Source organism: Patagioenas fasciata, chromosome 9 (assembly GCF_037038585.1).
Source record: "Patagioenas fasciata isolate bPatFas1 chromosome 9, bPatFas1.hap1, whole genome shotgun sequence".
Lineage (NCBI taxonomy): Eukaryota > Metazoa > Chordata > Aves > Columbiformes > Columbidae > Patagioenas > Patagioenas fasciata.
The window spans coordinates 31,584,502-31,600,056 of record NC_092528.1 but is presented as its reverse complement, the minus strand read 5'-3'; the positions used below and the strand labels follow the sequence as shown (position 1 = coordinate 31,600,056).

The following is a 15,555-nucleotide window of genomic DNA, read 5'->3' as shown; positions in this document are numbered from 1 at the left end:
ATTACTGATTTTCAGGCCTATTAAACTGCTTTGAATCAAATTCCAAACGTCATCAATAAAACACTCTGGCCAGAAGGGACAGGCAGCTGTGTTAGCACATGTCTCAAAATCTGTCACTAAAATAAGGAAGGCTCCTCCCGTGTCCCTGAAGATATGGATGCTATAAATACAGCGCACACCACTTGTGCAGCCCCGCGTTCCGCCTCTGGTCGCCGCCCCCGCTGCGAGCGCGGCGGCTCCGCAGCGCAGCCCGGGCCGGACCGCGGGACCGGACGCGGTTCCACCCGAGCCTGTGTCACCTCAGCAGGTCACACACGCGCAGGGTCCTGTCCCCCACGCCGGAAAACTCCCTGGAACAACTGCTATTCAACTTATGTTTAAAAACTTAGTTTCTGAATCTTGGACGTGTGGCCAAGCAGGAAAAAAATGCGCAAAGTCGGTTTCCAGGCCGGTTCTGGGCTCTGGCAGCCGCCCGGCGGCTTTGCCTCCAGCGCCTCCCGCGTCCCACCGCAGCGGGAGCGAGGGGCCGAGTGGCCTCGGGGCTTCCGCACCCGCCTCGGACCTGCAAAGCCCCGGGGCCCCCGCCGCCCTCACCCCGGGGCGCTGCTCGGAGCCCCCGCCGCCCTCACCCCGGGGCGCTGCCCCCGGAGCCCCCGCCGCCCTCACCCCGGGGCGCTGCCCCCGGAGCCCCCGCCGCCCTCACCCCGGGGCGCTGCCCCCGGAGCCCCCGCCGCCCTCACCCCGGGGCGCTGCCCCCGGAGCCCCCGCCGCCCTCACCCCGGGGCGCTGCTCCCGGAGCCCCCGCCGCTCCTCACCCCGGGGCGCTGCTCGGAGCCCCCGCCGCTCCTCACCCCGGGGCGCTGCCCCCGGAGCCCCCGCCGCCCTCACCCCGGGGCGCTGCTCCCGGAGCCCCCGCCGCCCTCCCCCGGGGCGCTCCCGGCGCAGCTCCCGCCCGGTCGGCCCGGCGCCCCACGCGCCGCTCTCCGCGAGCCCCGGAGCCCGTCGGGTGCGGACCGGGCCACGGCAGCCGCCCTCCGGCCGAGCCCCCGCGCCGGGCCCGCGGCTGCAGCCGCCGCGCAGCGCAGCAGCTCCGGCCGCGCTCCCCGCCCCGCGGCCGCACTCACTTGAGGAAGTAGCGCTGTCCCGTGTGCGTGAGCGCCATCTCCCAGCCGGGCGGCAGCGGCAGCTCGTCCGTCACGTCGTAGGAGCGCTGCCGGAGGTGCGCGTGCTGCGGCGCCGCGCCCGCGCAAGGCAGCGAGGCGGGCGAGGAGTGCGAGCGGACGTGCTGCGCGGGCCGCGGCGGGGGCGCGCCCGAGTCCGTGCTGGACTGCCGCGAGTGCGCGCCCGAGTCGGGCTCCTGGAAGAAGGACTCGGGCAGGATCTTCTTCCTCCAGGAGCTGGGCTTGGGGTTCATGACCGCGTTGAAAAGCGCCTCCAGCTCCGTGTCCAGGTCCTGCGTGACGTGGATCACCTGCTGCCCCGGCGGCGGCGGCGCGGGATTCATCTTCCACCCGTCGGTCCCGACGGCGGGCGCAGGCGTCCCGGAGCCAGGCGGCGAGCGGGGCCGGCCCCGCGACAGGCCGCCGCCGAGGACGTGCCCTTCGAGCCGGGCGGGCGGCTGTCCGGGAGCGGGAGCGCCTCTGCGCCCGCCAGCGGTGTCGGTGTCCCGGGCGGCCGGCGAGGGGCGGGCGCGTCAGCCCCGGGCAGCGCGCCGCCCTCCCCCGGGCCGGGCAGCGGCGGGGCCGGGCAGCGGCGGGGCCGGGCCCGCGCCGGCCCCTCCCGCCCGCCCCCGGCGGCCCGGGCCCGGCCCCCGCCCCGCCCGCAGTTATGCAACTGCCGCGGAAACGGGGCGCTCGGAGCCGCCGTGGGACGGCGCCACGGGCTGGGCTGGGCTGGGCTGCGCTGGGCCCGGCCCGGCGGGTGTTCCTCAGAGCCGGGCGGGTGTCCCCCAGAGCCCGCCGGTCTCTCCACGCGTCCCTCCCGCCACACCGCTCGCCCCGTCCCGCACGAAGTTATCGGGCCCGGGGAGGCCGCCCAGGGGAGCGCACTGGCCGCGGCCCCGCTCGCCGCCGGCCCGGAGCGCTGCGCTGCGGGGGCCCTGGGGGAGCGGCGGGGCGGGTGTCGGAGCCGCGGGGCCGGTGTCGGAGCCGCCGCCCCGTCCCGTCCGTGCAGCCCCAGGCGCTGGCTCAACGCTCGGGAAAGCGAGAGCATTGTTCCTCCTGGTCCAAGTGAATTCCTGTCAGCCTAATTAGCTTCGCTTTAAAACCATCATTCGGGAAGTTCATGGGTGATCCTCATGTCTGGAAGCAAAATGAATCTTGAATTCATTCGCATACAAGCTTCATAGCGTGATTTAGTGATGCTGTGGCAATAGGGGCCACATAATGCGGAAAAAAAGGAGAGATGCGTTGGTGGTGCCACGGACGACAATACTTGTGTGGTTCGGGTGAGGTTTATCCCTTGGCTGACAGGTACGAGTTCAGTGCAGTTGTATCATAAATCTTTCCAACTCACTGTCCATGGGCGGTATTGCAATAGAGCTGAGATGCTCTGCGGGTCTGTCCTGCCCTCCTGTTCACAACCACTTGTCCTCTGTTCAGCCTGTGCTACAAGGCACAGCTGTCGTTATAATGCATTCCTGAGGCTTTCCAGAAAGTAAGTACACACTTTAAAAAAATATTGTCTTTTATATTTTAACTTTTGATGCACTCAAAACAACTTTTGAATGGTGATGTGACCCAGAATTTGCTTAAATTCAGTAGCTGCATCTATAAAGAATGATATTGTTCACTTTCCAACCGCAGTGCTGGTTTTTACGATAGAATACTGCACACAGAGTTTTTGTGACTTCCCACATACAGACCTGACACACTGGCTCTAGGGACACACAACATGGCTTTAGAAATGCATGTCTTAGTCACGTTCCTGCATTCTGAACACGCCAGGCTATGCTGGTTGACAAGGATACATCCTCCTCAGTAACAGGAATCTACGTTAGAAGTCTCAGGTAAGTAATTTTTTCCTGAACTTGTTTCTTACTCATTTCTTAAGCAGAAGGATGAACTATCCTGAACTTCGCTTTGCCTCTTCAGCTGAGCACTTGGACCTGGCTGTTGAACAACCTTTGTCCCTCGATCGGCGTTACGTTTAATGTTGGTAACGTGCATTCTGAGATCACAGTTTAAGCTGCGCCCCCGCATTGGGATCAGGTAGCTCTGTGGAACAGATCTTGTTTGTGCATTTCCTGGTTTCCTTGCTTCAGCAAATATTCCGTGTCATTTATTTTTCCTGACATTCCGTGTTTCCACTGGCTGGGCAGACCTCCTCCTTGCTTTTTGTTGAGTTGTTGGTTTTGTGCTGTTTTGGTTTGTTTTTCCATATCTTCTGTGTTCCTGGCCAGGAAACGCAGTGCTCCCGAGACGTGCTCGTGCTTCCCTTCCCCGGGAGGCTTCCGCGCTATCTTTTGTGCCATTCTTCCCCCGTTTCCTCGGTGCCCCGGCACTGTCCCGGGCTCAGCCGGCCGCGCTCGCGGCAGCACCCGCTCTGCAGATGGTACATGCGGTTCTTTCTGCAGTTTCCTTGTTTAAAACCTTTGGATTTGATCAACGTGTGCGCAGATGGTACCGCACAGACAGTGGTGTGAACACGAGTGATGTTCACACGGCCCGTGCAAGGCTTTTTGTGTCCCGCATCCCATGTGAACGCATACACACCTGCCCAGGACACCGACGGGAAAGGGACTGAAACTCCAAGGATAAATTCTCATAGTATTGTTGTTATTATTCTGTGTGTAGAAAATAGCAACTTCCTTCTTTGGACACAAAAATAGGATGTGACCACCAGCTTTTATAGAAAATGATTCAGTATGTTCGAGCCCCTGGAAGACAATGATTCTTTGTCACAGTGGGCTGGGATTGTGTGATAAACCAGAAATGTGACGTAGAAAGCCTCCTTATCATTGCTTCATTCAATTCAGGATTCCCTGGAAAAACCTCCCGCTGCCTGGGTAACGGCGCGACCAGGACAGCGCGGGCCAGGAGCGTGCACTGCGCGAACAGAACCGTCATTAACTACAACTAATTGCTCTCACGCCCTTCAGCAAGGAGGAGCCATATATAAAAAGCTTATATTCCTTCAGATTAAACAGTGGAGAACAAAGAACGCGGTGGAACAGTAAACATGTTACATGAAGTTCCACTATACAAAGGTGCATCATACACACACATCTACACTTAAAAAAACTTAATAGTTTGCCAGGCAAATAATTTTTATTTGCACTTGTGGCAATTGGGTATTGTTTGGTAGACGGTTTTGTACATTATGCTCTTGCTAATAGTTCTGTAGTAATTTAATTTCCAAGGGACTTCTGGAAAGGTGTAATTCAGCAAATGTGTTTTTTAACAAAGGGGCCAATGCTAAAGATTCTGTTTCTATCGGTGTGCGTTTCGCAGCTCTCTGTTTCTCCGGTAGCTATCAGTTTGTTGGCACCTCAGGATGCACACAAAGCACATCCTATGGTCCCGCGGTGTGGTTTATTTAACACAAAGACCCGGTGTACGCTACAGACTTTCACAGAATAGCTACGTCAGCACAGCTCCCCAGCCAGCATCTCCAGCCAGCAAACCTCTGATGTACGCGCAGGCTGAAAACCCTCCTGTCAGCTCCGCTCATGTTGGTTTATAAGTTGATGTAATTTCGCTGGCAAGGAAGCCCTGTGAGCATGGCCAGCAGATGACTGCTCAGACACCCGTTCCAGCCGCAGCTGCGCTGACCAAAAACTCACCCCGGTGTCTGTGTGTCAGGGGTTCCTGCAGCACAGCCGGACAGCGGGACACCCAGAGTCTGTGTGTCAGGGGTTCCCGTGGCACAGCCGGACAGCGGGACACCCGGAGTCTGTGTGTCAGGGGTTCCCATGGCACAGCTGGACAGCGGGACACCCAGAGTCTGTGTGTCAGGGGTTCCCGTGGCACAGCCGGACAGCAGGACACCCAGAGTCTGTGTGTCAGGGGTTCCCGTGGCACAGCTGGACAGCGGGACACCCAGCGCTGCTCACTCACGTCAGCAGCGCTGGAGAAGCTCCACGTCCCGTCTGCCGTCACCGTGCTGCAGCGGCTGGCTCGGCCGCGTCCCCTCCGCAGCACCGCGGGACACACCGTCACCGGCTGCTCAGGTAGCTCCAGCTGCGGGTGGAAACCAGGTTTGCTAATGGAGCTGTCTCTGCACGTACACGGAGCGGGAAACACTCACATCTGTGCAAATGCTGGTAATGTTTCCAGCAGCCAGTCTGTAAGATTCACAGTTACTTGACACAGATTTGGAAGATCATTTTTGGCCAAGTCTGTGGGATAAGTCCTAAAATAGTCATGTAAAATAAACTGCTCTGGTGCTTCAAAATAAAAGCCTAGAAATGCAAAAAGAAAAGCAGAAATTGCTCAACAGTCTGATCTCATTGGCAAGCGCTGCTCCGGAGCGGTGACATCAGCCTGGCTCCCCGCGCGAGCACCGTGACCGTGCCAGAGCAGCGACCCCGCCAGCGGGGCTCAAGTACACGAGCCGCTGGAGACATACTCCGGAACAGCTGCAAACAGCAGCAGGGCAACGCAGAACGGCGCCGAGAATGGCACCTGCGTGAAAAGTGCTTTTCCTAGCGGAACTAGCGGAACCTGCAGAAGGATAAAGCATGATACAGCTTTCTCTGTTGTTGATAAACACCGCGTGTACACAGACAGGGCTTTCTGATGTAGATTTTGCCAGGAAACTAAGCTAACGGTTTAATTACAATCAGATTTGATATTTTGAGAGAGTCCTACAGTCTGAATGTCCTGTGTCCAATACAGAGGGTGTATGAGCTGCTCAAGCTCAGCCGGGCAGGTTGAAGCAGATCCAAATTACTCCAACATTCTGCTGCTGCCGTTAGCCAACACAAACCAGCTGTCACCTAAGAAGTGATGGAGTGCTCGAACCCACTGGGGCTCTCAGACCCCGCTGGGGCTCTCAGACCCACCCCTCGTCCCTGTTGACCAGGCCAGCCCCAGTGGGTCCGAGAGCTCAGGGGATCCAAGAGCCCCGGCGGGTCCCAGAGCCACAGCGGGTCTGAGTGCCCTGGTGGGTCCCAGAGCCACAGCGGGTCTGAGTGCCCTGGTGGGTCCCAGAGCCACAGCGGGTCTGAGTGCCCTGGTGGGTCCCAGAGCCACAGCGGGTCTGAGTGCCCTGGCAAGTCCCAGAGCCACAGCGGGTCTGAGTGCCCTGGTGGGTCCCAGAGCCACAGCGGGTCTGAGTGCCCTGGTGGGTCCCAGAGCCACAGCGGGTCTGAGTGCCCTGGTGGGTCCCAGAGCCACAGCGGGTCTGAGTGCCCTGGCGGGTCCCAGAGCCCTGGGCTGCTGGGCACAGGCCAACGGCTCCAGCGTTCCCAGAGACCGTGGGGCGCAGACACAGCCTACAGAAAAACTGTGCTTTGCTCTCATGTCAATACCTGGAGAGAGCAGAAGATGTAAAATTGCTTTCCCTCCTGTTTCAGTTGTATGATTTTCATGAGGAAGATCTGAAATATTGGACCTGGTGCAGCAAGGTGTTAGAAAATTAAAAGGTGTAATTATAGAACTTATTCAAAAAGGATGAAAACTTTGTACGGTAAAAGCAATCTAAATAGAAATATTCAAAATGCACGCGTCCTTTCCAGGACACTTGTTGATGGATTTATAAAAGGCATATATCTTGCCTTCTTGTCAACTCTTGATTGCATCTGCCATGGACTGCACGCTGGGACCTCTTCCCGATGGCAGATTTTACACCACACCCCTAAACCAGCCCTGGTTCGGAGCAAACTCCCTCAATATTCCAATCACAGGACGAAGCAGAGATCACTGAAGAAACTCCGTTCTTAAAAGTGCCACAACCTCTAATAACCACAAAATCAAGACAAATGATAAAATCTCATCTCTTCTACGTAACAAAGTTTATCCAAAGATCCCAGGTTAGCTGTTACACACTCAGTAAAAACCGCACTTTTCTGCATGTGGCAGCAGTTTGCTCCCTGCTCCATCTTCAGCAGAGCGACCGGTGGTGTTAAAACCGGCTGCACAGCAAATCAATGAGCTGCCGCGCTTTACACTGCTCTTGAAAATACCATCGGCAAGGGTGCCTAAGGAGGGGCTGCGCTGCAGAGCCGGGCCCTGAGCGCACAGCCCAGCGCGCGGCCGCACGCTTCCTGCCGCCAGAAGAGCAGAGCTCCGCTCCTGGTCTCGACTTCCTTCCCTACGTGCTGTCCATTGTTAATTTTACAAAGCCACGGTGTAGGAAACAGGCGTTTTTGTAAAAACTGGAACCGAAACAAGAACCGCCATTCATACCTTTGAGTCTATACATGGAGACTTTTCACAAACAGCACTAAACTTAAAACAGATCTTTAACAGAAAATTCAAAATATGTTAAGACAAAATCTTAGTGTTTTTTTCTCTTAAATCAGGCTTGTAGGCCTAATCCCAAATTCACATACTGATTTGATTGATGTGCATGTCCATCTAAACTAACTCCACAGCTGTTGAAATGAAAATGGTTTTCCCCAGATAATTCAAGGAACATCTAATGAATTAGCCAGTTGAAATGTGAAAAAGTATTTAGGCTAGGACGTTAAAGGCTTGCAAGCAAGAGTGATGGGGACATGCAAAGTACAAGAAAATAAAGCTTGTAGGAGAGTCTAAATATGCTTCAGAGATGAGGAATTGATTGTAAGTTGGATCAGGTACTTACGCAATAGACTGGACAAAGCAGGCAGTGAGCATGGAGTTCATCCCTAAGGACTGGACAAACGAGCACACGCCAGAGCAGGAGAAGAGCATTGCTGCTTGAGCCGACTCTGCGCTTAGAGGAAGAGAATGTTTTCCACCACCAAACACATCACCTGAGCCTTAGGAACGAGGTTATATTCTTTGCTAGGTGGCTCAGCAAACTAATGAGCAGAATCAAGAAGCAATGTTTTACAGTGTTGAAAACTAAGTTTTATTGTTTTCCGTTTAAAATTGATCATGAGTTTGGAAAACGTAAGGTGAAGTACATTCCAAGCCAGGTCTTGAGACTACAAACCCTTCTTATCGAAGGCAAACACTGAAAATGGTTGTGTAGCAAAGCCGCCCCTCTGGAGATTCTAACAAACAACTTTCTGCCCTCTGCTGTCGAGACCAGGGAAAAATGAGCTTGGACACAAACCTGTTGAGAGGGAAACGGCTGAGGGCTGAGCCCGACCCTGCTTTCCACAGAACCACCTAGTTCACGCTTCAGCTGGCTGGATTGCCAGTTGTTCCATGCACTGGGAACTCCTCAAGGCAGGAAGTTCTGAATTTGGGGGTCTATCAATCAGGTGCCAAGAGCCCTTCACGAGCTGCTCGCTTGAGAAACCCAGAAGCTCCTCGACATCTGCAGAAGGGGCAGCTCTGCAAAGCAGCTCCGAGTGCAGCGAGACACCACGGTTCTGTGCTGAGGTAAGGAGGGTGCTCCATGCCCAGCGTGTTCCTAGCAGTAACGTAAGGACACTCTCCACCTCCTCACACATCATTCAGAACTTAATTTATGTTGGTTAATTGCTTCAGGATGAATACTGCACTGTCTACAGCTCTGATTTGACTAGTCACTCTGAAAACAAAACACTATTTTGTTCTTTAAGAGGTAAGTTAAAAGTCACTTTTTACCATTATTAAAATCAACAATCAGCTCTTCCAGACTTCCAAAAAAATAGTAGAGAAATGGCCTCAAATTGAAGTTCAGTTTTAGAGGCCAGATACCATAGCAAATTTTAAAAAGCCTATTCAAACCACAATGAGTTAAAAGTAGCAATGTTACAGTTTTTAATAGGTTGTGGATAACTGTACTCTGCAGGGCTTACTCAAGGGATTCTGTAAAGCAACTGCAAATTCGTGAAAAGCAACAAGTGATATTAAATACAGCCTGGATGTCACCTGCAATTTTGGCTGGACCTTAAACTGAAAAATCCAGATCCACAAGTGAATACGTACTTTACCACGATCTATAGGTTACTGAAGTAGATGCTTTCTCACTCATGCATTTGTTAAAACATTTTTGCTTAAAAATGGAAAAGCATGATTTCTGTTGCAACACTTAACTAGGCTTTCCTTTATAAGCACACCATCCAACAGGGGAACAAAAACTGTCGCATCCTGACATGAAAATCAGATTTAGCAGAAGTTAACGCTCCTTCACCTGCCTCCTAGCCCACGGTTTTAATTCAGTGATTTCTCAGGTCACCTTCACCTACAGAAACGCCCAGTCCGCCGAGCACGAGCCGCCTGGCGGGGCCGCAGCCGCCGGGCGAGGGGGGAGCGCCGGCCCACCTGCACCTCCCTTTGCTGCTTCACAAGGGTGGGAACGCAGCGGAACGGCAGCGTCACAGCTGAGCGAACCCTCTGGGGAATGGGGCAGTAGCTCCGCACGTACTCACACACACACACTCCTGTAAGATATAATTCCCACCAGTACAGTTTATTATTATTATTATTATTTCAAAACAGAAGCAAAACAAAGGGGAAAAACTACTCGATGAATGTAAAAATAAATGTGCAGCTTTAGATAATACTGAGACAGCTCTACTTAACAGGAAAGCTCTTCAAGCAGAACTATACTAATTTAGCCCTAAGGAAATTCTCGGCACAGCACGCTGAACTGCTCCATGTGCAGGTAAAGCAAAACCAACCGCCTGTCTCGCATCAGGCAGGCGTGTAAGTCAGCACCAGAGGACGCGCAGCCTGTAATTACCGGTCAGGATCCTGGCACAGGAAAGCGTTTCATCTGATCCAGATGTTTATTTTTCCTCAACATGTACTTGTGAACATAGGATTTACTTGTTTCACTTGTTTCAGTACAACAGCCACGATTCAACACTATTTCATGTTGCGCACTATTCTCCTGCAATGGTTTGTTTTCATTTCCCCCAGCGCTTGTTCCAATTGCTGAATGAGGTGCAGGAGGGTAGACGGGTCGGTTTGCAACACCTGGGCCGTCTGATCTTCGTTCTCATTAAGATGGAGCTTTATGGTCACAGTGGGCTTGATCTGTTGTCTCAGACTTCTGCTGGCGAGCTGCACGGGGCGTTCGGACGAGACGGGAGTGGGGAACAGACAAACGAGACTGTTACCAACTTCCACGTTCACAATTCACAGCAGGTTTGCGGGGCCTGCTTGGATGACTGCGTAAAAACCCCTTTCGTACACATTAAAGATGAACACAGTCTATTATTTAGTTTTATCATTAGGCAATACTAACCCATTTTAATCAATGCTTTCATAATATTTCTGAAAATTAGGAGGTAACTAAGGCCAAATACATTTAGTACATGTCAAAATTTTTCAAACACCAATGGAGCTATGAGTTCAGTTTCCATAAAGCAACAAATACTTTGCATGGTTACACGTCCTGTTCCTCTCATAACGAGCTATCTTTGGTGCACTAACAGAATAACGTCAGCTTTAAACACATGAAAAACAGCTGCCTTACTGACTTAGAAATAATACAAATGTATTGTTCAGTAGTTGTAGCTGATGTTGAAAATGTCCAGTACAACAGAGAATACCGAAAAGGGAGCGAAGTTACCTGCACGTCCAGCCTCCACTCCAGGCTGTGGTAGCTGGGCAGCTTCGGCGCCAGCTCGCTGAGAACGCTCCTGAGCTCCCTCCTGCTGTCGAGGTACAGCTGCAGCAGCACGGTGTTCAGCTCATCTGGGAAGCCCAGAACATGAATGGAATCTTGGAAGTCTAGCTCAGAAATCTAGAAATAGCAATTCCAGCCTTAATACAGAACTCTGTAATAATCATTATTTGTTGAGAAACAAACAAAACTATAAGTTAACATTACACATACAGTATGGTGCAGTTTTCTTGCAGGAACGTGTGAGAACAAATCATCCATGTTTCAAGTGATTTACACACGTTGATGCATCACTGCTGATTCACGTGAGCTTCAGGAACAGTTTTAGATCATTTCTTTAAAAAAGAAAAACACTCTGCATCCTCACATTTAAACCTTCATATCAGACCAACACACAACACAAAAAAGCATCTGAGCTTTGTCATGAGAAGTTTGTATTTTGACTATCAGGTTATCAACAGTATGTTAATATCGGTACTCAAACCGTGCACAGTGTGAAATGATCTGAATGTCTACACGTGTCAGCGAGCACCCGGTACAACTTCAGGGCCCATGTTACAGTAACTCGGAGGCCCCAAGAGCCCATTCCCGCAGGTCACTGTCTGGTTCAACATGTGGAAGCAGTTTTTATGGAACAGAAAGCACCATCCCTTTGCAAGGCATTCAGACCGCAAACATATTCAGTGACCAACTGTATTCTACTGCAATACACCATAATTTATCTGTCAGTCAAGTCACCTTACACCAGGGGAGATCCTGCAACACTTCAATCCCTTCCCCACCTGCTCTTCAGAACAACGCCTGCTTGAGTACCATCTGGAATTACTCGTCCCTGCATCCCTTCCCCATGTTCAAATACTCTAAGGGTAACATGTCTTTCCTGTGGAAACAGTAATTATCCAACCACTGTTCTTTTAATATCTGCTTACACCCACCCAAACTTTTGATGTCACGAGCTGAAAAAGCTCTCAAGACTCCCATATCAGACAAACGTAAGGAAAACTTAATAGGGTTAGTAGAGCGTGTGTACATCATGTACAGCGGCTGAACAATAAAACAAATCTTCCCTCGAGTTTTGTTAGACAGAGCTCAATCCTGAAGTAGGCTTCTCTAGATGGACTAAATTACTGCAGGTTCTTGCTATACGCTATTAAAATGTTGTCATTTTAACTTCATGCACTGAACACAAATTCCATACATCCACAGAAATGTAGTGTTTCAATAAGAGAACAGCATAAGACACACTTCTTTTAAATTAAAAGAATACATGTAATCAGAACTTTGATCTAAGTTGTCCCCATTCATGAGTATTTTCTGAGCTTTAAGTGTTTAGAGAACACCTCACGAGGGTATCTCTGAATTTATTACACAGCAGTGTCCTTACCATAAGCTTGGAGCTTTCAGTCAGAAGATACGTTAGTCCCTCTATGCAGTGCTGAATGGTGTCAACACCAACGTTAAGTTTTCCTTTAAAAAAGCACCAAGCACCTTTTAATTCCTTAATAAGCGGCCACAGCATCAACACACAAAGCTGGAAATTCAGCCAAAGCTAACTTGCAAAACATGCATAGAAAACAGAGGGTCATGCACCCTTCAAATAATAATGTAAGCGGATCAAAAGGCAAGTGAGACCCTGCCACCCAAAACAACACAAAAAATCCAAGAAAATCCCAAACCCATTTCTTATGGCATAACACAGAGGAAACTGAGCACCAAGTGGTGACTGCAGTGGCACAGGGGGAGTAGCGGGCGGACCTGAGCGGGGACAGCGGCCCTGCAGCCCCGCGGGACACAGCACCGGTGGGACAGGGCAGAGCACCGGCGGGACACGACACCCGCAGCACCGGCGGGACACGACACCCGCAGCACAGAGCACCGGCCCCGTCTCCCAGCGCCCCGCGGCTCCGAGCGCCCCCGCCAGGGCCGTCGCACTTCCCGCTCTCCCGGGTCCGCCCTCCCGCGTCCCGCTCCCGCGCTCCCCGCCCGGCTCTTACTGGCGGCCGCCTCGCAGGCCCTGGGCGCCGCGCCCCGCCGCAGCAGCTCCACCGCCAGCCGCCCCAGCTCGCCGACGGCTGAAACGAGAGGAAGCGACTCCGCTGCAGGCCCCGGCCCCACCGGCGGAGCCCGCGGGAAACCCCCCGCCGCCCGGGCCGCGCCCGCCCCCCGCCCCCCCGGCCGCGGGCCCGGGGCCAGCCCCGGCGGACCTGCGGCGCCCAGCCGCGGCAGGCAGCCCAGGTGCGCCTTCTGCTCCTCTGACAGCACCAGCAGCATCGCCCCGGCCCGGCCGCCGCGCAGGAAGGGGCGGGACGTGCCCGGGACGCGCCTGCGCGGGGCCGGGGCTGCCGGCCGGAGGAGCCGGAACCGGCTTTGCAGCCGCCGCTGCAAACCGCGTCCTGCCCGGGCCGGCGCAGCTCGGTACGCGGTGCGGGCCGGGAGCGCACACCGGGGAGCCGCGGGGGGAGCACTGCCGGACAGCGGGGTGCCCCCGAATACTGCCCCGGATACCTCCGGCTCACGGACCCGTGCTGAAAAGATGGCACAGATCATAGGTGCAGGCGCCCTTGGCTCCCTGATGACTGTGTCACCCTTCTCCCGGGTGCCGTGCGGAGCCGCTTTGCACACCCGGCTCACGGAGACCCGGCCCCGGGGCTGTGCTGCCCGGCCCGAGCGCAGGGCACAGACACATTTGGTGCACAGCCGCATTTGTGTGCTGAACTAGGGCCTTGGATTCCCATGTTTCATTAAAATGGCCTTCTAAAAACATGTTAAATCAGACAGAAAACCATATAGATATCAAAGTTCTAAATTACTAAAAATAATGCATAACTTCTCATAAATATTTTTTCTCTTTTATGAGATAGTTCATTTCGTTAAACAAAAAGGCTGGTCAACTTCTGAAGGTTTGTTTTAGAACAGATTACTGTCTGGAAAATTTAAGTGGAAAAATATGTACCTGTGTTTTGTCCCCAGACGGGAGCACCAGTGTTTCCTCACGCGGTTTGTCCCCAGACGGGAGCACCGGCGTTTCCTCACGCGGTTTGTCCCCAGAAGGGAGCACCGGCGTTTCCTCACGCGGTTTGTCCCCAGAAGGGAGCACCGGCGTTTCCTCACGCGGTTTGTCCCCAGAAGGGAGCACCGGCGTTTCCTCACGCGGTTTGTCCCCAGATTATTATCTGCTTTTCCGTGATTCAGGCAGTCACGAACTCCTCCCAGCTGTCCCACACATGTCGCTGAAATGTTAGGCCTGCCAACAGATATGGTCCGGTATAATTATATTTTCAATTTCTAAAGTTACAAATGGCCTTAGTTACATCTACAGCAAGTTCTTGCAATGTTATAGGTATGATACAAGTTCCTGCAAGGCCAGTGGGGTTGTGGTTCCTGCTGTCCAGGATCACAGCCTTAACACGGTGGCTTTCTTGTGAGAGGCTATCGCCCTCAATTAATCTGGTCTTCGCAGGTTTGTCTGTTCTTTCCATTCCCCCTCCAGCCCACCCTGTATTTAACGTTCATCCATCCTGTTCAGTGCTCTGGTTGATGACGGTCAATACATCTCAGGAGCAAGAACCTCTACTATGAAAAGACACAAAACTGTATTATGGATTAATTCCTAACCTTTTCCTTGCTTAGTTCCACCGCTTCCCAGGAGTAAGTCCAATGTTATAAGCTCAGATATCAGGGACTCTAAGATATTAAATGTAATACTTTAGCACTTGTAACGGGGGATTTTACAGCAGGGGTAGGACTAGTAGGAGTAGTTACATTTATACACTTGTAAAACTACATTCAGCCTTTTGAAGGCAAACACGAGGCTGATGTGCCCCCCACTGAAAATGGGTTTGACACCCCGGTTTAGAGGACAGCTTCATATTGCTGCTTAAAATCATAAAGGAGAAAGTAGAGGTAGCTGTTTTGAATCAGCATGAAGGGAATGTGATTTCTTAGCCATCCTTACAATTTCAGACAACTTCTAGTGGGATATCGGGATTGCAGAGTTTTGTTTCTAAGCTAGAAATCAGAATATGTGCTTCTAAAGTCGCAGAATGTTTCCATGAGTTCCACTCCTTTCCTCTCAGTCACCAGATCTCCCAGTGCATCGGTACTGCTGTAACGGAAAATTACAGAGGCACAGGGGTCCAAGTGGCTGATAGAAGCTGACAAACCAATACATAAGGTAAAAGTACATCTGATTTACATGTAGTCACGTGTTCCAGCAATGAGAAATTAATAAATTAATTACGTACTCTTGCATTTCACGTTGTAGGGGAAAAAAACACCTAAAAAAAATCACGGTGTTTTTTACACCCTTGGTCCCCAGTGAAACAAGAGTTGACCTGAGAAACATCTGCTCACCTGCTGTTCGCTTTTCACCTCACCGGCTTTGAAATTTAGCATCCAGTTTGGCGAAGGGAAAATGTTTCAAACACAATCAAGTTCACGTATGTGTTGTGAATCTGGCCACAGGATAAAGCTCTGTTCCGTTTCTGGGAGGCTGGTCAGGCAGTCGGAACTCCAGCCACGGATCCTTTCTGGTGGATGGAGCATCCTGTGTCTTGCCCAGAGAAGGTGTCTGCGAACGCGAGAGAAGCTGGCATTTCTCCTGCGTGCTTCCCTGCTGGCTGTGGTTTTTTTAAAGCGGAGTCGGGCTAAAGTTTGTGAGGAGAAAACCTCGTCCCCACGCGCGGGCGCAGCCCGGGTCCCGGCGCGGCCCGTGGGCAGGGAGCGCGGGCTCGGCCCGAGCGGCGGCCCCGGCCGGCGAGACTTCGCCCACACATCGCGCCGGGTGTGGGAGCCGTGGGAGCGGCTGCGGCGCTCGCCCTCCCCGGCAGCCGGGGGGACCGGGGAGAGCCGGGGGGACCGGGGAGAGCCGGGGCGGAAGGCGGGGGTGGGTGGCACGGTCGC

The 15,555-nt window shown here is 53.0% G+C and overlaps 2 protein-coding genes across 3 annotated transcripts in view; both read right to left on the bottom strand.

Moving 5' to 3' along the window:
- The window catches only part of WWTR1 (WW domain containing transcription regulator 1), a 38,079-nt gene extending 36,388 nt beyond the window's left edge, over positions 1 to 1,691 (bottom strand). Inside the window, exon 1 of one of the 2 annotated variants that reach the window (XM_065844270.2) lies at positions 1,125 to 1,691. In XM_065844270.2, the coding sequence (XP_065700342.1) occupies positions 1,125 to 1,504 (380 nt within the window). In that variant the 5' untranslated portion in view covers positions 1,505 to 1,691. The remainder of the gene's footprint in view (positions 1 to 1,124) is intronic. The other variant, XM_065844271.2, reaches the window with a different exon arrangement.
- Positions 1,692 to 9,466: 7,775 nt separating this feature from the next.
- On the bottom strand, positions 9,467 to 12,972 carry COMMD2 (COMM domain containing 2). Its single transcript, XM_065844318.2, has 5 exons — positions 12,858 to 12,972; positions 12,648 to 12,725; positions 12,038 to 12,120; positions 10,600 to 10,773; positions 9,467 to 10,088 (listed from the first exon to the last, which is right to left on the bottom strand). The coding sequence occupies exons 1-5, from the start codon at positions 12,922 to 12,924 to the stop codon at positions 9,891 to 9,893; spliced, it is 600 nt and encodes a 199-aa protein (XP_065700390.1). The 5' UTR covers positions 12,925 to 12,972; the 3' UTR covers positions 9,467 to 9,890.
- Between the last annotated feature and the right edge of the window lie 2,583 nt (positions 12,973 to 15,555).

Bases quoted from the DNA above. Each gene is read 5' to 3' on its own strand.
- COMMD2 (XM_065844318.2), bottom strand. From the start codon at position 12,924: ATGCTGCTGGTGCTGTCAGAGGAGCAGAAGGCGCACCTGGGCTGCCTG. The intron at 12,726-12,857 runs GTCCGCCGGGGC...CTCTCGTTTCAG, and splicing joins GCCGCGGCTGGGCGCCGCAG to CCGTCGGCGAGCTGGGGCGG. The intron at 10,089-10,599 runs GTAACTTCGCTC...CGCCCCGTGCAG, and splicing joins AGTGGAGGCTGGACGTGCAG to CTCGCCAGCAGAAGTCTGAG.